Source organism: Anser cygnoides, chromosome 15 (assembly GCF_040182565.1).
Source record: "Anser cygnoides isolate HZ-2024a breed goose chromosome 15, Taihu_goose_T2T_genome, whole genome shotgun sequence".
NCBI lineage: Eukaryota > Metazoa > Chordata > Aves > Anseriformes > Anatidae > Anser > Anser cygnoides.
In genome coordinates, this window is record NC_089887.1 from 9,034,787 (window position 1) to 9,058,439 (window position 23,653).

The 23,653-nt window shown below is 40.2% G+C and overlaps 2 protein-coding genes across 6 annotated transcripts in view; both read left to right on the plus strand.

Annotated features, from left to right (window-relative positions):
* SMG1 (SMG1 nonsense mediated mRNA decay associated PI3K related kinase) overlaps positions 1 to 13,974 on the plus strand; it is an 87,545-nt gene extending 73,571 nt beyond the window's left edge. For all 5 annotated transcript variants that reach the window (XM_048061409.2, XM_048061416.2, XM_048061432.2 and 2 more), the window contains 16 exons: positions 228 to 507; positions 710 to 982; positions 1,107 to 1,341; positions 2,794 to 3,020; positions 4,272 to 4,422; positions 4,525 to 4,714; positions 4,953 to 5,422; positions 6,423 to 6,560; positions 7,512 to 7,664; positions 8,004 to 8,183; positions 8,405 to 8,632; positions 9,088 to 9,299; positions 9,498 to 9,604; positions 10,314 to 10,493; positions 10,588 to 10,694; positions 11,368 to 13,974. In XM_048061409.2, the coding sequence (XP_047917366.2) occupies positions 228 to 507; positions 710 to 982; positions 1,107 to 1,341; positions 2,794 to 3,020; positions 4,272 to 4,422; positions 4,525 to 4,714; positions 4,953 to 5,422; positions 6,423 to 6,560; positions 7,512 to 7,664; positions 8,004 to 8,183; positions 8,405 to 8,632; positions 9,088 to 9,299; positions 9,498 to 9,604; positions 10,314 to 10,493; positions 10,588 to 10,694; positions 11,368 to 11,445 (3,209 nt within the window). In that variant the 3' untranslated portion in view covers positions 11,446 to 13,974. The remainder of the gene's footprint in view (positions 1 to 227; positions 508 to 709; positions 983 to 1,106; positions 1,342 to 2,793; positions 3,021 to 4,271; positions 4,423 to 4,524; positions 4,715 to 4,952; positions 5,423 to 6,422; positions 6,561 to 7,511; positions 7,665 to 8,003; positions 8,184 to 8,404; positions 8,633 to 9,087; positions 9,300 to 9,497; positions 9,605 to 10,313; positions 10,494 to 10,587; positions 10,695 to 11,367) is intronic.
* A 2,376-nt stretch (positions 13,975 to 16,350) lies between these two features.
* ARL6IP1 (ADP ribosylation factor like GTPase 6 interacting protein 1) lies at positions 16,351 to 23,653 on the plus strand. The gene is made up of 6 exons (XM_013176960.3): positions 16,351 to 16,494; positions 18,313 to 18,446; positions 20,645 to 20,764; positions 21,505 to 21,622; positions 22,296 to 22,380; positions 22,599 to 23,653. The coding sequence occupies exons 1-6, from the start codon at positions 16,459 to 16,461 to the stop codon at positions 22,715 to 22,717; spliced, it is 612 nt and encodes a 203-aa protein (XP_013032414.3). The 5' UTR covers positions 16,351 to 16,458; the 3' UTR covers positions 22,718 to 23,653.

A 23,653-nucleotide genomic window follows, 5' to 3' on the forward strand; every position in this document is an offset into this window, starting at 1 on the left:
TTCTCTTCTTAGCTGTCTGAAGGAACTTGTCCATCTTGCCCTAGCTGTATATGAGATTATTCACTTGTGTTGAGAGCAAAATTACCAATATGAATTCTTAATGCCTCCTTTACCACAGGTAAAAGACTGTTGTTTTCTTTAATGATGGTAATGCTTATTTGTATGCTGTAAAATGTGTATGTTTCAAAGATAAGTAAAACCTAATTTTTAAATGCCTTTCTTTAAAGGTCCTCCAAGTTATGTACCAGCAACAGCGTTTCTGCAAAATGCAGGCCAAGCACATCTAATCAGTCAGTGTGAGCAATTAGAAGGAGAGGTTGGTGCTCTTCTCCAGCAGAGAAGATCTGTTCTACGTGGTTGTCTTGAACAATTGCACAACTATGCAACAGTGGCTCTTCAGTATCCAAAAGCTGTGTTTCAGAAGCACCGAATAGAGCAATGGAAAACTTGGATGGAAGAACTCATCTGTAACATGACAATAGAGCGTTGTCAGGATATCTTTAGGAAGTAAGTTGGCAGAATAACGGATTGTTTGAAGAACTTAATTGTGTCACTTGGGTAGGCGTCAACTGTGGTATTTCAGATTTGATACGAAGTAGGTGATATAAATAACTGCTCAGATGTGGAGTATTTTCTTCCCCATAGAGCAGAATGCAGCATGCTAGAGCTTGAGAAGGGTGAATTTTGTCATTGCATTTTTGCTTTACAGGTATGAAATGCAGTATGCTCCTCAACCACCTCCAAGTATGTGCCAGTTCATAACTGCAACGGAAATGACTCTGCAGCGCTACGCAGCAGATATAAATAGCAGGCTTATCAGGCAGGTGGAGCGTTTGAAACAGGAAGCAGTTACTGTACCTGTCTGTGAAGAGCAGCTGAAAGAAATCGAACGCTGCATAAAAGTTTTCCTTCATGAAAATGGAGAGGAGGGCTCACTGAGCTTAGCAAGCGTTATCATCTCTGCTCTTTGTACACTGACGAGGTGAGCTGCCTGTTTTGAATTTTTTTTGAATGCATTCATGCTTGAGATCATGTAAAAGGAATATTCATAGCTATGCAGAGAATGCAGTATCGGACAGATAGTTTAACTGTCATAATCTGTCTAGGCGAAATCTGATGATGGAAGGTGCAGCATCTAGTGCTGGAGAGCAGCTGGTTGACCTGACTTCAAGGGACGGAGCCTGGTTCTTGGAGGAGCTCTGCAGCATGAGTGGGAATGTCACGTGCCTTGTGCAGTTGCTGAAGCAGTGTCATCTTGTACCCCAGGACTTGGATATTCCTAATCCAGTTGAAGCATCAGAAGCTGTTCATTTAGCTAATGGAGTATACATCTCACTTCAGGTGATACTTATTTTTATGTTATATCTTCTTCCCTCATCTTCAACCTTCTAGGCCTTCATCTAAGCCATTCTTAACAGCTTCGTCCTTATAAACAGCTAAATAATTGTTTACAATGCTGCTGTGATATCTGGGGGGGGCTTTAGACTTGGTTGCTCTACTTTTCTGAGTTTACCAGCCATTTACTGTTACTACCACTTAGATTTTCATTGTTCGAAGGAAACCATTTTGATCTTTATATGGCAAGTTATAAAAACTGCTGTCAGGTAACCACAAGCAGGAGGTTAGTAGCAGATTTGTGGACACACTGGCTTCGTGTTGCTTTCATTCTTTTACTCTGGTGGTCGAGAACAGCTCTCAGATTGTTTAATCTGTGCCCTTTCTGTTTTGTGCTCTTGCCAAGCCTTACTTATTCTCAGCTGAAACAAGTAGTTGGAAGCAAATCCTGAAAACCTGTTTTATAGGCCCCCTATCTCCAAGATTGGAAAGAAAAAATTCATTTTTTATCATGAGTTTTAGAAATATTTTCCCTTTTAAACAACAACAAAATCAATGAGTGACAGCTTGAGTAAAATATCTGCTGAAGACTTAGGTTTTATAAACTGTGGCTGCTATAAATAGTGCTTTGAGGCTTTTGGTTCCACTGTATTATATCTGAAAAATATTTTCTTACTACTTCAGATTTTTTTCAGAAACATGCATGCAGTTTCACTCTGTTGTAGCTGAGATGCTTCACCCAGACATTGTTGTATCTAAGAAGTCCCTGTTGAGCTCTTGGGATAAGATGTGTCACTAACTAAGCAGCCAGTATAACTAATCTTTTTGGTGTCTTGTCTAACTTTGGAGACTGGGTGCATTGGCTGGTCCTTTCTGTAGCTGCCTTTAGCTTTCTGTTGTATTCTGCATGTAGAAGGTTGTTTTATGTCACTTAAGGTATTTTTTCTTACCTGCATTGATTACTGTGGCATGAGTAGGTCTTTATCTGGAAAACTTTTTATTCTTTTCCCTTGCTTAGTTCAGACAGTTTAGCAAATCGTACATTTAATAATTTAACTCACTCACATTTTCTTTTCTATGGTGCAACTATGTCATTTTATAAAACTGATTTGCAAAGTGTGCTTGGTCTATGCACCGCTAATCCTTTGCTGAGGATTGCTGTAAGGTATTGCTGCTGTTGCTGTTGTAGTAGTTGTTGCTGCATTGTGCAAATGTTACACCTTTGCGCTAGTTTGGGTTATAATGTGCTGTGGTTAAAATCTGCTGCTAAACCTAAATTTAGAGAGAACAATATTCCTGATGGTTCAGGAAAAAAAAAAGACCCTTGGCTGACCAGCATCATGTTAAGATTGTAGATAATATCTACTACAGGTGTAATACTGAATTTAGAAAGCTGTTGCATATGATACTTTTTGAAGGGTGGAGATTTCTTATGTTTTCCTGCTGAATTTCCAACAGGAATTGAACTCAAACTTCCGGCAGATTATTTTTCCTGAAGCGCTGAGGTGCTTAATGAAAGGAGAGTATACTTTAGAAAGTATGCTCCATGAATTAGATAACCTTATTGAACAAACAACTGATGGGGTCCCTTTGCAAACGCTGGTTGAATCTCTTCAAGCCTACTTAAGAAATGCAGCTATGGGATTAGAGGAAGAAACACATACTCATTACATTGATGTTGCAAGGTAAGTAATTTACTACTTTTAGTGTGAGAGAGAATGTAGACAGTAGAATCATGTTAGTTTGTCTGAATTTGATTGTTTGAAGTGCAGACTTTTCTTGCCCCAAAATACCTTAAGCAAAGTGCAACGTCTAAAATGTGTACGTTTCCTCTGGGTGCATGTACGTATATTTATCTACACACATGTATGCATAGATTTTATGGCAAAACAGAGCTTATGGTAAGAGGTGCATTTACATCTACTTAAAACAGATTTTTGAGTTGTTTGGTAGTTGACTTTTTCCATAATTTGTAGTTAGGATTTTGCATGAAGTCTTTGAGGGATGCTAAAAATAGGAACTGGTCCCCTTAGTTTGTGGGAGAAACCTGCAAAAAGGAGAGCTTGCAACTGTGGCATTCTCCTCTCATTTGGAGCTTTGGTGAGCAGCTTTTGCATAATGAATCAGTGACGTGATTTAAAAACAAAACAAACGCCTATGCATCTTATAATGTGGGACAGTACCTTTCTAGGAAAGTGCTTGCTGGTCAACTGAGCTGATTCAAAAGCTTCGTGCCGAGTAAAAGGAGTGGTCTTGCTGCTTCCCTTGAGCCAGTAACAGTGGCTTCATAAGCGGTATAATGAAGCTTGCTATACCAGTTGAAAACAATTTACTTTTTTCCCTCTTAAGTTAATTTTTTTCCTGCTTAACCTGTTGGCAAGCCTGCTCAGCTTGGTAGGTGAGGGTCAAAAGTGATACGAGGGAGGGAGAGTAAGACCATCCTTTCAGGAGTGGCAAGTTGTTAAACCATCTCAGCCATAACCTAAGATCTCATCCTCCACACTTCTAGCCCATATGTCATTCAGTTAATTATATATGTGTATGTTGTCAAAGTCAGTACTTGTTTTTTAAGGAAGGAAAGGTAATATTTGCATTATTTACTATCCGTAACTTTTTTACCATGCTCAGAGGAAGTGCAGACTGTATCCTTTACCTATAATTTGACTTTATAGTTGATTCTTTAACACATTCCTGTATTACATAATATCCTTGACTATTCTCACAAGTCCAGCGTCAGAACTCATGTACAGAATCATATGGAAAATGGGAGGATAAAGAGCCTGGGGAAAAGTTGACCTTTTTCAAATTTGGCTTAATTCTAAACTGCTCTAGCTGTAGGAACGATGAATTTAAGAAAATCCTATTTCTGTTTATTTGTTGGAGACTAAGTAAAAACATGTAATTTTTCCTTCTTTTAAAAAAATATTTATTTTAAGAGTACTTCATGCGCAGTATGGTGAGCTGATTCAGCCAAGGAATGGTTCTGTTGATGAAACTCCCAAAATGTCAGCTGGTCAGATGCTTTTGGTAGCATTTGATGGAATGTTTGCTCAAGTGGAAACTGCATTTGGTTTATTGATTGAAAAGGTATGGATTTGTTCTTTTCTAAGTATTCTTTAAAGTACTCTTTAAGCCAGGAGTATGAGAGTTTTATAAATCAGAACAATTTTTTTCCTTTACATTGCTCAGCTAAACAAGATGGAAATACCTGTTGCTTGGCGTAAGATTGACATAATTAGGGAAGCCCGCAGCACTCAAGTTAACTTCTTTGATGATGACAACAATCGGCAAGTTCTAGAGGAAATCTTCTTTCTGAAGAGATTGCAAACAATTAAAGAATTTTTCAGACTCTGTGGTACCTTTTCGAAAACATTGTCAGGTAAGTGCGTGTTAGCAATACGCAGCATCACTTTGTCTGCTGTTCATCCCATTTTCTTTTGAGGAGAACATAAAATGATAGTCATTTTTATTGTATTTTATTGTAACTCCCCTTTCATACATGGCAAGTACCTAGAAGTTAAAAATAGATTCCTGTAATCTTGCTGGTTTTACGTCTGATAATATTTTTCTAGATCCATCAAATGTTTAAAACAAAAATGTTTCTTCTCTTTTAAAAGGAATCAGTTCACTTGAAGACCAGAATGCAGTAAATGGACCTGTTCAGATTGTCAATGTGAAAGCTCTTTACAGAAACTCTTGTTTTAGTGAAGACCAAATGGCCAAACCAATCAAGGCTTTTACAGCTGACTTTGTGAGACAGCTTTTAATTGGCCTTCCAAATCAAGCTTTGGGACTTACTTTGTGCAGTTTCATCAGTGCTTTGGGTGTAGATATCATTGCTCAGGTAGAAGCTAAAGACTTCGGAGCAGAAAGCAAAGTTTCTGTGGATGACCTGTGCAAGAAAGCTGTGGAGCACAATATCCAAATTGGCAAGTTCTCACAGCTGGTTATGAACAGGGCAACAGTATTAGCTAGCTCGTATGATACAGCGTGGAAGAAGCATGATCTAGTGCGCAGACTTGAAACTAGTATTTCATCTTGCAAGACCAGTCTTCAGAGAGTGCAGTTGCATATTGCCATGTTCCAGGTAAGACTACACCATGTGTTTATTGCGCATGTGGAAAAGGAGCTTTAGTTACTGTGTCTAAGCACTACAGGAAATGTATATTTTGCTGAATGAGCTTTAGAGTATTTTTATGGACTTTATCACATATTTAGATTTTAGACTGTTCTGTAAATACGTAAGGAGAAGTGTTACAGCTAGTTTCTTTGGAAGACTTCCTGTCTTGTAAGATGCAAATGTGAAAATTCTCTTTGAGCGAATACACTTTTTTTTCAGTAACCATTAAATCTTTTATTAGAAAAAAAGAAGCAATTCATTGGCTTTCATACTAGCAATATTGTCCCATTCCCTCCTGCTTTTTTTTATATAGAGTATGATTGTAGAGGAGGAGCTTGCTTAAAACAGAGGGTATGTGTTGCTGAATGTCATCTTGTTCCTTTTCTTCTAAATCTTAATGTGTGAAATCTCTCTTTGCTCCCCTTGTTGCCTCATTTGAAAACATAAATAGTAGCAGGACTGATCCTTTCAAGCATTGTTCTGAGACTTTAGTTAAATACCATTGTGTACCTTGAACTTTATGCTGGTATCCAGTTGTACCGTAGTATCAATGATCTTCATTTTATAGTGATTTGTAGGTTAAGGTCAGAGGCTTTGTCCGAGTTGATTACTAAGCCATTTCACAGACTGGTAAGAAAATTTGTCTGTTTTGGTTGTTATGCATCGCAAGTAAATTGCTTCCAAATATTGATGATCAAAGAAATGTGAGTAAACAACTCCTATTAAGTTAATGACTGATTAATGATATAAGTGTCCAAGCAAACAAAACATGGATCGCAACTACTTACATAATTTAGTACTCAATGTTTTAAAACTTTAAATGTTCTGGTTCCATCTTCTGACACCTAATCCTTAAAAGTAAGAGCATTTTAAAAGGTGTACCAGAGTACTAGAACTGCTGTCTGCTCATTACAAAATATTTTGCTTCACAATTATTGACAGTCAAGTTGTTCTTTTTTTCTTAAAGTGGCAGCATGAAGATCTCCTTATCAGTCGCCCTCAAGCCATTTCTGTTACTCCTCCACCTCGTTCTGCAATTTTAGCCAGCATGAAGAAGAAACTTCATACACTCAGTCAGATTGAAGCTTCAATTGCGACAGTCCAGGTACGGCTGTTTCTGGGGAGTTTTTTCAGTAGCATGTTGGAATGTGACTCTAACCAAGTGCTCGCTGCAAGATTTATCTGCCACCTCCAGATTCTCTTGCTCTCAAAGCACAAATTTGGGGTATTTTCATCAATTTTCCTATCTACTTTGTCATGCTCTGATTGTGTAGTTTTGCGCTGTTATGTGTACTTTTGTGCTATGTGTACTTTTACATTGTTTGGTTTTGCTGTCTCCTAATACACAATATTCTCTCTGGAATACCCATTTCACGAGCAAAATCCTTGATACATTAAAAAAACAAATAAACAGAACACTTTCGATTCTGAAGGCTGATCATGCCCCTAGTCTTCGAATGTCAGACTTAAATCATCCTAACTATTATTTTTGTTGCTATCAAGTCTCAGAAGCTTCATTTGTAGGTCTCGGCAAATCACTTACTCTGTGTTAAGATTCCCGTATGCTCTGGCTTGGCTCATCTTTTTAGACTTTTGGATATCAGCAACATAGGTCGTTTAATTGTTTTAAAAATATATATGTATACTGTTTAGCTTGTTGAATTCTAATTTTGGTTTTAGTTGTGAAGACCCTCTTTATTTTTTTGAAGTTTATTTGTAAAACAATCTAGGGCTCCTTGAGTTTTTATCTAATCTCTAGAAACATGATTACTCTAACTTGGTTTTGTGTGTTTTCTTTTCTGGCAGGGTAGAATCTAGACAGGTGACTTAGTTTCCCTAATAATCAAATCCAGTTGTGATGTGTATTGAAAATAAACCTTTAAACAGCATAGGCTAATATTTGTCATTAATGAATGCCTCTGTATTTTAAATATATGGGTTTGCAAATATATCTGCTTGTGCTACATATGCATAATTTCTCTTTAAGTTAGGCTTAATATGATATAGTGGATACATACTGATATATACCTGTGGTTTTTTTCCTCCCCCATTGCAGGAGAAACTAGCAGCACTCGAAGCAAGTATTGAGCAGCGTTTAAAATGGGCAGGAGGTGCTAATCCTGCGCTGGCACCAGTCTTGCAAGATTTTGATGCCACTATTGCTGAAAGAAGAAACCTTGTCCTGAAAGAAAGTCAAAGAGCAAGTCAGGTACTATACGTGTAGTACAGACTTGATAAGTGCATTCAATTTCTATTTCCTATTTGAGATTAACCAATTTACATAGCAGATATTTTGCCTACTCAGCATTTAAAGAGCAGGCACAGATAACCAAATACTTATGGGAATCCCACTTTAAAAGTAATGGGAATCATCTAAGGGAGAGTTGCCACAGGGCTGGATTACCCTGAAATGATACTGTTACTGTAACAGGGCGGCTTTACTTCTGTATTTAAAATTCTCCCTCCTAAGGATATGGAACAAATACAGTTTGTGTAATATGCAGCTTAACTGGAATGTCTTCTTTCTCACTCTTGCTTTCATTTTCAGGTTACTTTCCTCTGCAGTAATATCATCCATTTTGAAAGTTTACGTACTAGAACAGCAGAAGCCTTAAATCTTGATGCTGCATTATTTGAACTTCTCAAACGCTGTCAACAAATGTGTTCATTTGCATCGCAGTTCAACAGCTCAGTCTCTGAACTGGAGCTTCGGTTACTTCAGAGAGTGGTGAGTAAAAGTCAAAACAAAATATGTAGCTTTACAGAATTGCCATAATCAAGAGTTCTCAATTTTGTCTTCCGTTCTAAGTCAATATTATGTGTACCTCCTAATGGGCTGTGGATTATGTAGCTATTCCATCAGCTGCTAAACACTTGGCAGTGGCACTGACGCAATAATTGAGTTTTATCTCTGGATAGAGATATAGAAATGTTTCTGTTTATTTTTAGGGCACTGGTCTTGAACATCCTATTGGCAGCTCTGAATGGCTTCACTCGGCTCACAAGCAGTTGACCCAAGAAATATCTACACAGAGAACAGTACAGACAGAGAGAGAACAACAAACAGAAACAGTTTGTGAAACAATTCAGAATCTGGTGGATAGTATTAAAACTGTGCTCACGGGTCATAATAGACAACTTGGAGATGTCAAGCATCTACTGAAAGCTATGGCAAAGGTATGCCTGAAACTTTATTGAACTTATTGCTCAAAACCACGTCAGTACAGTGGAAGAAAAATAGCACTTGTAACTGTGCTTTTTGAAGTATATAAAAACAGTGAAATGCGTTCATGCGTATGGAGTTCAATACATGATTTTTTTAAAGATTAAATAAATTTTATAAAGCTTTTATTTTTGCAGTTAGGTTAATCAGGTTCTGGTTAAATTAAACCCTGTTTCATCATCTATTAGTTCAAAGATTTTCTTCATGCTTTCAAAATCCTCTTGGATTTTCATCAGGAAAACGTTTAATCATTTTCAAATTTGTTTTCTTGGAATGTAGCTACTGAAAGCTGTGGTTATTTGTAATCAAATGGCAAGCTGAGAGGCCGATAAGGCTAACAAATGTTCAGTTTCATTCTATTTGCCAAGATATAGTGAGTACTTAATCTTCTTGCACACCTTTGTTGCAGGATGAAGAAGCGGCTTTGGCAGATGGTGAAGATGTTCCCTATGAGAATAGTGTTAGGCAGTTCTTGGGTGAATATAAATCGTGGCAAGATAATATTCAGACAGTTTTGTTTACATTAGTTCAGGTTATGGGTCAAGTCCGCAGTCAGGAACATGTTGAAATGCTGCAGGAAATAACTCCCACCTTGAAAGAACTAAAAACACAGAGCCAAAGGTAAGAAAGTCACCTTCTGTCAGCTGAAGGCATTACTCAAATCTATTTGTATATAGCAGAAACGCAACAAGGAGTACATAGTTGGTGGTTGTCTTAAAATGCAGAAATCTGTTTGCTAAGTTTGACTTATAACTTTCATTTTGAGTTTTCAATAACTTTAGTGCCACGAATATTTATCAACTCCATTATGTTTTCTAGTGTCTACAATAATCTAGTGAGTTTTGCATCACCCTTAGTCACGGATACATCAAATGAATGCTCAAGCCCAACATCAGCTGCTACATATCAACCAACATTTGCTGCAGGTAATATTGAAGAAGTGCAAATACTAGGAATTCATATTAGAGAGGGAGTTAACTTTCTGAAATGCAGTCTCCATAAAATTTGTTCGATTATATGCTGAATGACATTAATTTTATAGGCTGAACGACCATTTGATCTTAGTCTTTGAGATCTGGATTTGCTCCACAAAGCCCAGAATACACAGAACCTGTTGTCACGTATATAAACTGAACTGTAATTCCTGTTGAAATTATTAAACTTTAGAATTAATCATGAAACCCAACAAATGTATTCACGTCCAAATAATCTCATTTCTTCACAGTTAAAAACATGAATAAACTTTCTCCGAAGTATGGATTTCTTCCTATTTAAAAACTTATTCTACTCTGAATATTTAGGCTAAACACAAGTTTCTGACTTCCATTAAGAGCAATAACTGTGTTTTAGAACTGTATAAAACAATTAAGTTAGAGAGGTTAAGAGAGCCCATTAAACTGTGCTTAATGAAAATGTTCTGCAATAGAATAAAACCTCTTGTTTAATTCCGTAAAGTGGAAGAAATTAGAAAATGGTAAGACTGAAGAGAGAAGTGGTGCAGAGTTTAAACTACACATGTAAAGTGCATTTGTTTATGATGAAGTACTGGTAGCTGCATTTGGTACACATTTAATTGTGCTTTCTTTTATCTAATATTTATTTAAAATGCCTTAAACACTCAAACTTTCTTCACAGCTGTACGTAGCAATACGGGGCAGAAAACTCAGCCAGAGGTGATGTCACAGAATGCAAGAAAGCTAATTCAGAAAAATCTTGCCACGTCAGCAGATACTCCTCCGAGCACAGTCCCAGGAACTGGCAAAAGTGTTGCCTGTAGTCCCAAAAAGACAGCCAGGGACCCTAAAACAGGAAAAGGTAAATACAGGAGTACCATGGGCAACAGCAGCAAAAACCCCTCGGTTGGCTTCTATGCAGGAATGTAAAACTGAATTTTATTTTGTGCCTTTAGCTGTGCAGGAAAGGAATTCATATGCTGTTAGCGTGTGGAAGCGAGTCAAAGCCAAGTTAGAGGGCCGAGATGTGGATCCCAACAGGAGAATGTCTGTTGCTGAACAGGTTAGTTGGAAAGTACCAGTCCTTGCTTTAAATACTTCATAGTAAGTATGTGTGTATGCATGCACACATGCATGCATTTCAGTCTTAAAGACTGAAATCCTTTTGTGGTTCCTTTAGAGATAAGCTATTTAAATTCCAAAGCAAGTGAAGGTAGGCTGTTCCCTTGTATTGCTGCATTTTTTATCCAATATTTTTTATCCAATATTTTTGTTTCCTCTATCAGATTTATATAAACTAATGAAATGATGAAATGGCTTTTTGTACATGAGTAAGCTAACATTTGTTAAACAGCTGTTGGTATCCAGTGAGAATATTAGCTTTCTATAGCTGCGTGAAGGACAAGACTTATCTGTTCACGGGCATATAACAAACACAGCCATGCTTCTCTCTGAGAAGTTCTCAGTGGACCCATAAATTTGAGAACGTTGTGACTTTTCAGTGTAGGGGTTATGAACGAGATGATGCTTCATCTCTTTTTGGTCCTCCAGTACAAGTTCTTATTTCTTATCTGGAATACAGAAAGTTATATAAGTTTACAGTGACTATAGATTTTCTTACTGAAATTTTGTATGGGCAGGTGAAGAAATTTGACAGTAAATGTTAAGATCACTTAAGCGTTCTTAAAAAAAAAAAATTTAATATGTTTTAATTACTTGTTTGACCTTTTTAATAGGTTGACTTTGTGATTAAGGAAGCAACTAATCTAGATAACTTGGCTCAGCTGTATGAAGGTTGGACTGCCTGGGTATGAGTAGGGAGAAAGCAGATCAGTCTGGTTCAGCAAGGTCAGACATCCACCAGAATCAACTCGGCCTCAGGCATCCATAGCCGCACCACAGTCGGTGGTGATGCATACTGGGGCTTAATCTGAGGAAACCTAGGAAATCTCGGTGCACTGGGAAGTGAATCCTGCAGGATAGCTGCACTCAGGGATACGCTAAACACAATGGTCTGCAACCCCCAAGGTCAAGGGTGCACGTTCACCGCTTGAACAACACGGTTTGTCTTTCTGCTCTGGAAGAACTGCAAACGTGTCTGGGGGTTAGCTGCAGAAAGAAATCGGGATGCTACAAACCGCAGAGTGATTTGGAACTCAATTCCACCTGACCCTGTGAACAATTCAGGAAACACCGAACCCTGTTCAAAGAAAAACAGAAAAAATGGGGCCATGAAGAAATCACAGCAAGGAAGATTTGATGCATTCAGATTCTTGTTACTCTTGTTGCTTGGCAACAGTGCTGGTTGAGTTGACCAGTTAGTACGGAAAAAGGCTACAAAACTTCAGAAATGGACTGAAAGCAAAGAGCTATACATCAGGAATACGCTGCATTGGAAGAACTTCTGAGATAGAAGAAAAAGCCTTTGTTCTCTTCTCCTTTTCCTCTTTCCTTTCTTTCCTCCCTCCCAGCCTCTCCTTGCATACACCCCTCTTGGCTTATTCTTGTAGGTTAGGCGTACTTCCAATATACTTTTTATTTCAATCCTTCTACTTCACAGTTTAGTCAAATTAACAACTTAAATTTTGTTTGGTAAACAAATTTTCGAAAAGCACTGAAAACATGGAACATCAATGATTACTTATGAGTTGGATGGTCAAATGCAAAATGTAATTTTGGTTATTTTAAAGTCATTTCTGTGATTCTATTATGTACAGTTTCTCAAAATTGTCACTGTGCATTTAAAAGTAATGAATCCTACAGGCATTTGATTTAATGTGCACTTCCCTCTGCTTGCAGTGTACACTTTCTTGTAATTCAAATTGTCCCTCCAATCTCATTCTACTGTGATTGCTGTAGTTTCTTTCGTACGACGTAGCTAATCCAATGTAATCTTTACCTTTTTAAAAACCAGGATAGAGTATCTAGTAGAGTTTTACATTGTTGATGACAGATAAACAATAAAGTGATGTTCTGGTGGAGGTAGAGTGATACGCTTTTTACTTCACTTTCCTAATACTTTTAGTTCACACTTGTAAATTATAGTGCTTCAGTTCACAGGGGTATACATATAATCCAAGAAATGAAGGACTCTCAGATTTTTTGTTCAACCAGATCTGTAAAGATTTCTGCAAAGTAATTTTGCTTTGCCATATTGCTTTTATAGATGGTTGTTCAATAATGCAGCCATAGCGAATCTTCCACCAAGTTTTTTCAAATCAGTTCTGCACACAAAGTGTGATTGTGATCGGAAGAGTCTCTCTAAAAATGGCATCTTCTTAGATCTATGTCCTGCTTGTCTGAGAGTTGTTTAAAATACTTCTTGCTTCCTTTTTTTAAGTGGGACACCTCTAGGAAAAGGCAACCTCTTTTTCTTACAGCAAATAAATCTAACAATTCAGTTACAACAACAGAATCTTACAGGTGCTGATAGCTAAAGCAGAAATCCACACTGGCATTCTCAACCAAGATAAATTTGCATAGCTATATATGAAAAGTGTTTCTTTTCTGTAAACTCTGTGAGTTCATTACACGCAGTTGCTGAAGAATGAGGTATGGGAAGATCCTTTATGCCATTTTAGTCACTTTTCAGAGTAAAAGCACACTTTAAATACAGCATTTTTTCAATCAAAATTTAAGTATTAAAGGATTTGAGCCAAGCTCACTACTGGCAACATATTCATTCAATTGAATGGATTTGCAGCAGTTCATCTGAGTAGAAAGCGTGGCTAGTTTCAGGTAATATAAATTAACACCAGGCATAAGTAATAGAACTTGTATTATTTTCATTATTTGCACTATGCTGACTAACTGCTCTGCCTCCTCAGTAGGTCTTAGGATTCAATTTCTACTCTGTTGCCAATTTTTTGTGGACATGCACTTTGAAGTGTAAGAATTTTCAACAGACATACGGCCTTTTTTTTTTTTTCATTCTGATTGCCTGAATAATTCTAGGGAAATCACAGGCTTTATATTTAACAATACCCTTGCAAATGCATTCCACTGTCATTGCTTCCTGAACCCTCTGCCATGCCCAGTATTGCAAGAAAGAAGGTATTTGAATGTTGCGTGAAGAACGTTCATATGCAGAACAAGACACTTTACACTGTTGGTCCTTTTTTACTTCAGTTAAAAATGACCTTACGAACAATCTGTTTGGAGTACCGGAGTAACAAGAGTGTATTATACATGCTGTTTTATTTCTTGGAAGCTGGGGGGAAGGGAGGGGTAATGCACTCACCTGTGGCTCATGTATTATACCTCTGCTATCCAGAAATGAAACACTTGTGTGGAGATGGGTTCTTTACTGCGTAATTTAATAAAATTTTAAAAAATAAAATGTATTCATAATTTCCTTTTATGTCAAACTACTTGTGGTTTTGAAAGTTATGGGGGAGAATAAAATGCTTAATTTAAAACAAATCCCAAATTAGAACAGCATTCTACAGAGACTTATTTGCCTAGCTAATGTTGAAGATACACCTAAACACCTAATGCTTAGGAGTTAGTAGGACTGTCAGCATTTGTGAGCTGACATGTTCTTCTTGGTAAAGGGTGACAATATGGCACACTGGTACAGACTTGGTTAAACCTAAAATGTAGATTCTGTACTTGCATGTTGCATATTAAATAAGACTGCATTAATTGCATGTCTTCTAAAAGGTAATATGTTCCTTAGTAAGACTAAGTTGCTTCATTTTTCTTTTCAGTTAAAAGAAAAAAACAGGGTGGGAACCATTTCTCCAATGAAAATGAGAAAATATCCTCTAAGTTTTTGGAATGAAGTTTCTTTAAAAGCATTGGTGATGCTTAATGCCCACTTTACACTGTGCTTCCAACAGTCTGGCTGCTCAGTGAGGGGAGTGTTGGACAGTGGGACAGGGCTCTGTGCTCTGCTCTCTGCAGCATGCTGGTGCATGCTGTTTCGGGGTGGCAAGGTTGTCCCACGAGGCTCGCTGTCCCACCTGCCCCTCAGCCACGGAGAAGCACACAAGGAAATGGCATCTGCGGGGGTTCACTTGGATGGGGGGAAAGTTCTAATGGGAGACTGATGCGGGCGCTGGCATTCGAAAGACTGGTTGGAAGATGATGAATCTGACAGCGGCATTAGAGATGATGGAAGTTCCTGCTTTTTTCAGTGGTAAGTGGTTGTGGTTTTCGGCGAGAATCATACAGATGGATGAAACCAGGAGCTGGCTTGTTATATCAAGTAGCTATGGAGGCTGCAAATGCTCCTAGGAATGGTAAAGGCTTCGCTTTCTGCTTGAGACCATGCTTCCTCAAATACTTTCTTCAAAATCACCGTTGGCATCATTTCCTTAAGAAATTAGCTTTTGTTTGAGCTTTGCTATGGTGCAATTACAGATTTTGAGAGTGGATTCCACCATTTCTTAGTGCAAAACAGTACACTAAGATATTCTTAATTTTAATAACATGTAAATTAATTTGAAAGTTGTTCAAAAATATCATATATATGTTCTTTATACACAATCTTGAGTGAGTCCAAAGAGAACCTTGGAACAGATCAAACAATTCCGTACAGGCACATATTAAAGTATGCTTGGCACCATCTGAGATAATAGCCTGCTCTCTGGCCTTCATTTTTTCCGCTATATGAAGCTGGGGAGAAAGAGTGTAAAAGCACTGCAGTTTTTGTGCTGGAAATAATTAAAAATGTGGGGTTTTTTTGCTCTCCTTTTGGCACTGCATTGCAGAGACTATGATTAAGCTCGCGTTGTGTGTGACTGAAACATTTAGGAAGCTGTGTCAGAAAAAAAATATTTATATCCTAATGCCTTTCTCCTACGTCCGTTCCCATGCTGCACTGGCCTCTAAAAAAAAATAATAAAAAATAGCAAGTTGCAGGACAGGTGTCAATTACACCAGCTGGGTCAGGCAGCTGCGGTTGTCGGAGCCGGGCAGCCTTCCTGTGTGGTAATCCAGGAATCTCACACACAGGCGCTGGGCTGCCTTACAGCTGCTGTGCTGCCCTGCGAGCTGGTTAAATACCTGTGCCAGCTTTACACCAAGGGCAGCGTGGTGGCGCAGGTCGGGCAGTGTGCTATTTCAGCAATGCGCCCTCCAGTTCCTAAGCCCCAAACCCATCCCCAAGCCATGTGTGCCATGCGTTACACTTCCCGCAGGTAACTAGTGATAGGACCAGAGGGAACGGCCTCAAGTTGTGCCAGGGGAGGTTCAGGTTGGAAATGAGGAGACATTTCTGCTCAGAAAGAGCAGTCAGGCATTGGGACGGATTGCCCAGGGAGGTGGTGGAGTCACCGTCCTTGGGGGTGTTCAAGGAGAGGTTGGACGTGGTGCTGAGGGACGTGGTTCAGTGGGTGGCGTTGGTGGCAGGGGGATGGTTGGACCACATGATCTCGGAGGGCTTTTCCAACCCTAATGGCTCTGTGAATTTTAGAAAACACCGAACCTTCACTTATTTGCCTCTTAAAAACGACATTTCAGGCCCTGGGGGGGGCAAGTTTTAAACTAAAAACACGCCTCGAGCGCTGACAGTCCCTCTGCTGCCGAGCCCCCCGCCGAGCCCCCTCAGCCCCCGCCCGCACCGGGCCCGGCCCCGCCCGCCGCCGCCGTCGCATTGCGACGGAGAGAAGGGAGGAGGCACCCCCCCCCCCCCGCGCGCTGATTGGGCGGCCGCCTCGCTTCAAACCCCGCCGCCCAACCGGCTGCGGCGGGGTTGCGGCGGGAGCTCGGCGATTGGCCCGCGCGGCGTTCGAGCCGGCCAGTCAGGGCGCGGAGAGGGGGCTGCGGCGGCTACAAAAGGCGGCGGGGGCGGGGGCGCGGCGGCGTGAGGAGGGCGGCACAAGATGGCGGAGGGCGACAACAACAGCGCCTACCAGCTGGTGAGCGGGCGGGGGGCTCCCGGCGGCGTCACGGGGCTCCCGGGCTGGTGTCCCTGGTGCCCGGGCGCCCGGGCGGGAGCTGGTGGCGATATCCCGCCCTGCTCGGTGCGCGAGGCGTAGCGTTTAACGTCCGCGGCTTTGTTTGGGCTCCCTGGGCCGTCCTGTCAGCTCCGGGGCTGAGGGAGGGGGCAGCGGCCGGGCCGTTGGTCTGCGGGAAGCGTGTAGGGGTGGGCTGAAATACCGATAAGCTTAAAGAAATGCGTTTGTGTCTGTAATAGGAAGCGATGGGTGCTGGAGGAGCGTTAAAAAACAAAAGCGGGTGAAGAAGGGAAGCTTCCTAGTGCATTATTCATCAGTGTCTGTTGTCCCTCACCTGGGAAGGGGTGAAGGAAACCCTCAGCAGCTCAGAGCTGGAAGGGAAGTTTGAATTTCTGCAGAAAAAGGCTATGTTTTAGATGCAAATATTCTAGAGGAGTGGATGCCCTGTTCACAACAGAAGTTCATGTTTATAGAAACTCTGTTTAATGAGGGGAAAGGAAAACAACAACCCCATTGTAGATCCTGGCCATCAGGAGTGTTTAGGACAGGAGCGGTGTTGGCAAAAGCTGGCTTGGCGTAGTGGGAAGACAACTTGTGGTAGTCTGACCGTGATCAATAATGCTCTTACATCCCAGTGTGCTTCCCATTAAGTTTTCTCTTGGTTGCAATAAATGCATGCAGCCGGAGGTAATAAAACCAAAACAGCTTGTCATCAAATGATTTCTGGAGAAAAGCAGCTTTTTTTATGTGCGGTTTTGTGTTTATAACATGAAGTAGATGTAATGACTGAAGGGTATTCAGCAGTCTGTGAGATAGTTTTCTGCTCTTTTTTTTGCCCTGAACTGTGGTTTTCAAATAATTCTGATGGTATGACAAAAGTAAACTATGCCTTACAGTGGTAGCTGCACTCGGCTGTCTTTATTTAGTGGTGTCAGGCCTCTCATTTAAGATAAGAGTATCATGCGGTTGAGAGCTAAATCTGCTCTGCTATCTCTGCACAGCACATGTGCTGGTCTCGAAGACTTTTAACCCATTACTGCGGGGGAAGTCAGCTCTGTTCATGTTTACAAGGATTTTGTAATCTGTGAGATCCATTGTCCCCCTGAGGGCAAACTATTAAGCCATGCTAAATGTGGCACACCTGAGGTGAACTGCTTAGCAAGCTGCTGCCAGAGCAGACAGGGCCTCTTTGCAAAAGGTACGTGGGGAGGAATGGAGGAATAATATGGGAACAGGAGTTTAAAGGCTTGTCTGGTCACTGTTGTGGGCGACTGGTAGGAAAACTATCTCTTTGCATGCCAAATGTGATCAGCTGGATAACTTTTCCATACTGTACTTCTGAGTGTTTTCAACCATCTTCCAGATAGCAAAAAGTTAGTGTTGGACAACAACTAGAAAACTGATTCAGTGTGTTAGGGTTATCTTTGAAAATACTGCAATGTGAGAGCTGTTTAAAATACATGTTTTCCTGATGTTGACACTGAAAATTTGAGAGGTTTTAGCTAGGCTTTAAAATTTGACTTTCCACTAAACTGGGGGAAGAGAGTACCATGGAGGGAAGATTCAAGGAGAATACCTTGATAAAATCTGTGAGGAGGTATCATTTAGTCTGATAAGATACGCTACTGCTTCACTCCTATAGTGTCATAACTTAGTGCATTACTAATAATTTAATTGTTTGGATTTGTGGCTGGGGTCTCTGACATTTTCTTCAGCTACTCTGTGTGGGAGCTAACCAGATTCTGATTAGTAATAACGTTTTCTTCTCTTTTTGTGTAGGCTGCGGAAACTGCTAGCTTGGAAGAGCAGTTGCAAGGATGGGGAGAAGTGATTTTGATGACTGATAAGATTCTTCGCTGGGAGAGGGCCTGGTTTCCTCTTGCACTGATGAGTGTTGTTTCCTTTTCTTTCCTGTAAGTAGCTCATGGAGAGAGCACGAGCACTGCACTCTCACGGCTAGTAGCAAAACTGCTAAGAGAAGACTACTAAGACATCTTAAAAAATCTACTAGGAAGCTTCTTCAGGTTCTATTTCTGAATGCATGTAAACTTTGAAAAGAAGAACCTAGAAGTATTGGGAACAGGAAGTAACATAAGTTGTATCCTACCTGGGGGGACACTGCATTCTGCAAAAGCTGTTTGGCAGGCGTAGTTGCTGTATCTCTTTAGCATGCTCAGCTGTATGCTGTTCATTGGTGTGTTTGTATTCTGCTTGTCAGATCTGGTCATCTTCTGGCCGCCTTCCCTAAGCTACCAGCAATGTCATTATGGTCATAAGGGAAAACCTGCTTCCATAGGGCAAACTTTCTTTACTAGCTATTCTGTTTCTTTTCTCTGGTGTTTAGTGACAAATTCAGCTGGTTTCACACAACTTGATCCTTCTAGATTCTCTTTTCTCCTTTGAGAAAGAAAGAAGGACAGGCTGAATGCAGCATTGAGTCAAAGTGGGAGGATGTTACTTGTTTTTTGACTGGGGATACAAAATGGGCTTGCTGGAGGCCTGTGTGCATGCCTTTGTGTGCCAGGGTAGTAGTCAAGGTGGCTCCTACCTACCTTGTACAGGTAAGTGTCTGTACCAGCTGGAGAGTTGCAGCTGCATGCTTTGTTGGACTAAGGAAAAGAGGGGATGAACAAATACCAAATGAGGTGAGGTAGGAACAGTCTGTCTTCTGGCTAATACAGATTTTACGGCCCTTGAGAGGTGAGGAGGATGTAAGTCAAATGAAACTGAAGAGTAATTTTAAAAAGTAATTGTAATTTTAAAAAGTAATGTGACTGCAGGAAATACCATGTGTTGAATAATAATACTTGGAGGAAATAGAACAGCTTTGAATTCTTAATTGGTGCTGTACTGAAGATGGACGTACAGCACAGCAGCACTGTGCCAGATGCGTAGAAAGGCTGGCCCTGCAGTGGTTTGTCTCTTTATTTCTTTACTGTTCAAGAAGTTCTGCAAGTGCAAATAAGTAACACAGGGCTCAATGGAATGTTAACAGGCTTATGAGAAAAGCTAGTTCTTGGCCACTACCTGTACAGCCGCATTTAAGTGGTGGCAAACTTTGCATATAAGAGCACAGTACTGTCCTCCTTGGAGGCTTATGACTCCTTGTCTGAAACAGGTTTGGTTAGCTGTCACAGGTGAGGCAGTAAATGGCAGCCTGGAGTGGATCTGGACACTGATTTACTTAAGAACCAACAAGATGAGAGCTTTCAGCCTGGCTGGTTGTTTCACATGTTTCCTAACTCATTCCTATCCCAAACTCAACTTCTCATCTTCTGGGAGAGCAATAATGAGTTTTTACTTGTAGTAAACATCATACTGTGCTTGCTGTATTGTAGCATTTTATCATAGAATCATAGAATATCCTGAGTTGGAAGGGACCCTTAAGGATCATCAAGTCCAACTCTTGATACCGCACAGGTCTACCCAAAAGTTCAGACCATGTGACTAAGTGCACAGTCCAATCTCTTCTTAAATTCAGACAGGCTCGGTGCAGTGACCACTTCCCTGGGGAGCCTGTTCCAGTGTGCAACCACCCTCTCTGTGAAGAACCCCCTCCTGATGTCGAGCCTAAATTTCCCCTGCCTCAGCTTAACCCCGTTCCCGCGGGTCCTGTCACTGGTGTTAATGGAGAAAAGGTCTCCTGCCTCTCGACACCCCCTTACGAGGAAGTTGTAGACTGTGATGAGGTCTCCCCTCAGCCTCCTCAGTCTCCCCTCAGCCTCCTCTTCTCCAGGCTGAACAGGCCCAGTGACCTCAGCCGTTCCTCGTACGTCTTCCCCTCCAGGCCTTTCACCATCTTTGTAGCCCTCCTCTGGACACTCTCCAACAGTTTCATGTCCTTTTTATACTGTGGTGCCCAGAACTTTTTTATGTTTTTTATGTTAGAATTTTGTTCTAGTGCGTTCAGAAAAATGTATTTTGATCTTTTCATCTGAATTTGCTTGTAATGCATTTGAAGTACTTAAATCTCTTTTTATTAGTAAGTCAAGCAAATTTGGAAAAAAAAATGAGGCTGGGCAAGGGGGTAGGTTTGCTATTTGAAGTCCCTAGCCAATCTGTTAAGGTGGATGAATACGTTGAGTATTTATTATTGCTGTTTTTTTTCCAGGATGATCTACTACTTGGATCCATCAGTTCTTTCAGGTGTCTCCTGTTTCGTTATGTTCCTCTGTTTAGCTGATTATCTGGTTCCTGCTCTTGCACCTAGGATCTTTGGCTCTAATAAATGGTGAGGAAAGCTCAAATTTAAATAGCTTGAGTGTAAAGAAATTATTAATCTTAGCAAAATGGATATCTTCCACTTGGCAAGTGTCAAATGATTCCTATATAGTCATTGCAATTGACAATCTCTATAGTATATGAAGTGAGAACTAGTGTAAAATGTCCTGCATTATTTTTTTGAAATGTAACTACTGCAACATGTCTTTATTGTTCCTGTTGAAGGGGCAGGGTACATTCTTTGCTGTCCATTAAGGATTCTAGTTCTGCTAAGAATATGAAGAGGATTGTATTCTACGTTTGGAAAAAGTAGTAGCTGTAAATATGATGAAGATGAAGTGATGTACAGGGATCTTAAGACTGTGAATGTGATCATAAGTGATTGAAATGGATTCAAAGAAGGGCAAGGCTTATATAAAAACAGTACGCTGGAGGTGAACCATATTTGAACTAAATTTTGTGTTAAAAATTTTTAGTATACTTTGACTAGTGGATAAATGTTCTTGTCTAATGTACCAAAGTAACACACGTTGGTGTTTAATAATTAAAAGCAGCGCTCTCCTGTTTTGAATAGGGGTTGTTCTTTCGGAGTTGATTTGAGACATTATAATGCTCAGTTAAAAATAGGGCACAAAACAAAGTGAAGCAAATGTCAGGATAAGTATTGGACAATTTTTTTCTACTGGGAAATAGTATGGGACATTTAAAAAAAACTTATTCCTGTCTTCTTTCCTTTTAAAAAAAAAAAAGGACTACAGAACAGCAGCAAAGATTTCATGAAATTTGCAGCAACCTGGTCAAGTCTCGTCGCCGAATTGTTGGCTGGTGGAAACGTCTCTTCACAATAAAGGAAGAGAAGCCTAAAATGGTAATGAGTTCTGGGAGCTGGTTTTAAGTGATCTCTGCTTTGTTCAGTCCTAAGTACTTTAGCAAGGGACATGTCTGAATAAACCCGTATTCTGAAGCAAGAACCAACAATTCTGCCTGTGGCTTAATGCCAGTCACACATGCTATTCAAACCCTGAGTGGCAGGATACCTGTCGATAAACTTGCAATACTGTTCAGTTAGGAGCATACCCTTGAAGTTAAAATAAAGATAAATTGGGTTTCTTTGGATAGGCCAGTTTTTAGAAACAGCCTGTAAAGAGCACAGTAAAATAGGTGTGTGCACGCTAACTGCCTGAAAAACAGGACCTTAATACTGTGTCAGGGTAAGTCCAGGAGCTACAAAGTACACTGATCAGAATAAAGCTTCAGGCGCTGAGTGAAGCAGAAGCTTTACCAATGGGAATAGTAAAGTGTGAGGGATATCTGGATAGAAAAGAGCTGCCTTACTATAATAGTGATGGTCTGGAACTAAAAGGGAATGTACAGATGTAGTCTGTGTAATCACAATTCTAACAAGGCTGCGTGTAAGTATTGCATGGGGATGACCCAGGGAACTTTAGCAGGTTTTACACTTTGACATGTTGCTGAATGCTGAAGGGAAGGTGGAAAATTCCTGAGAAATCTGTGGTAACTGTTCCCTTTTCTTTTTTTAGTACTTCATGACCATGCTTTGTTCCCTTGCTGTGGTTGCCTGGATTGGACAGCAAGTTCACAACCTTTTTCTGACCTATCTTATTGGTAAGTGTGTAGTGTGCAAAGCAAAACTGTGTGTGTTAGCTTCCTAAAATGGTATGAGGCTGGTGGAACTAAGATTTGATTTGTGGGGGGATTTTTTTTGGCCTGGGGTTTTATTTTTGTTTTCCAGCAGTTAGCGGGGCTTAAGGGAAGTGAGGAATTGCAAGGTGACAGAAGCTTGTTAAAGGGTTAGTAAATAATTTTTGGTTTTGTTTCTCCAGTGAGTTTCTTGCTGCTGTTTCCTGGACTAAACCAGCATGGGATCATTACAAAGTATGTTGGAATGGCAAAAAGGGAGATAAACAAGCTTCTCAAGCACAAGGAAAAGAAAAATGAATGAAGACTTGACTGCTGTTTGCTCTTGTAAAAGGTTTCCTTGGAAAGAGTTTTGAGAATTAATGTATACATAAGATAATAGAAGTTGTATTGCTCACTGGCTAGCTTTTTTTTTTACTGGCTCCCTGATGAAGTGAAAATGTTGCTCTAGCAGCTGCTCTGGGTTTGTGTCTCTCTTGCTGTCCAGGTTAAGGTTCTGCAGCTGTCTTGTAGGAAGGATCCTGGCCTTTGCCCTGCGGAGCTTTAGTTTCTTCAGCAAATTGAGAGGCCCCTTCAGTAAGTGCCCCATCCCAGCTGTAATGTGCGACAGTGTTCTTGTAACCTGTAGCTTCACTGGTTAATGTCTTGTAGTTAAGGCAAGTGTGAAAGCTCTGAAAGCTTATGCTTCTTGAAAGCTTGCTACTACTGAGCCTTGTGGAAGGGGCACAGCTAGTTGGGAAAGAATGACCAAAGCTGAGGAGGCGTACCCGCATCTGGGGCAGAAGGTGAGCTAGTTGTCTGACTGAATCTGTCTGCTTTTTTGGCTGCATAGACCGGATCGTCTGCTAGATTGGGGTCTGGATATATAAATTGTAGTTATGTAGCTGTAGTGTCAACCTCAATTTATTGCACTGAGACTGTAGATAATGAGGTAAGGTGTGTTACCTCAACAGCTGATTGTTCTGAAACTGCTGTTGTCACGGAGCCATGTAGCACATTTGGTTTTTATGAATGTTGTCTGTACACAAAATCACCCTGAATATCCTAAGTTTGTCTGTTGTAAATAAGCCTGTCTGAGTTTTGTGCTTTTCTATGACCTCCCTTCTTTTTTAAAAACCGAACTTTTTTCTTTGAAAAGCTAAAACCTGTGTTAATGCATTTTAAAAGTTGACTGTTTTAAAATGAACTCTTGGTGTATTGTAACTGTTGAATAGGCAAATACAGACTAAAAAGAAACTTC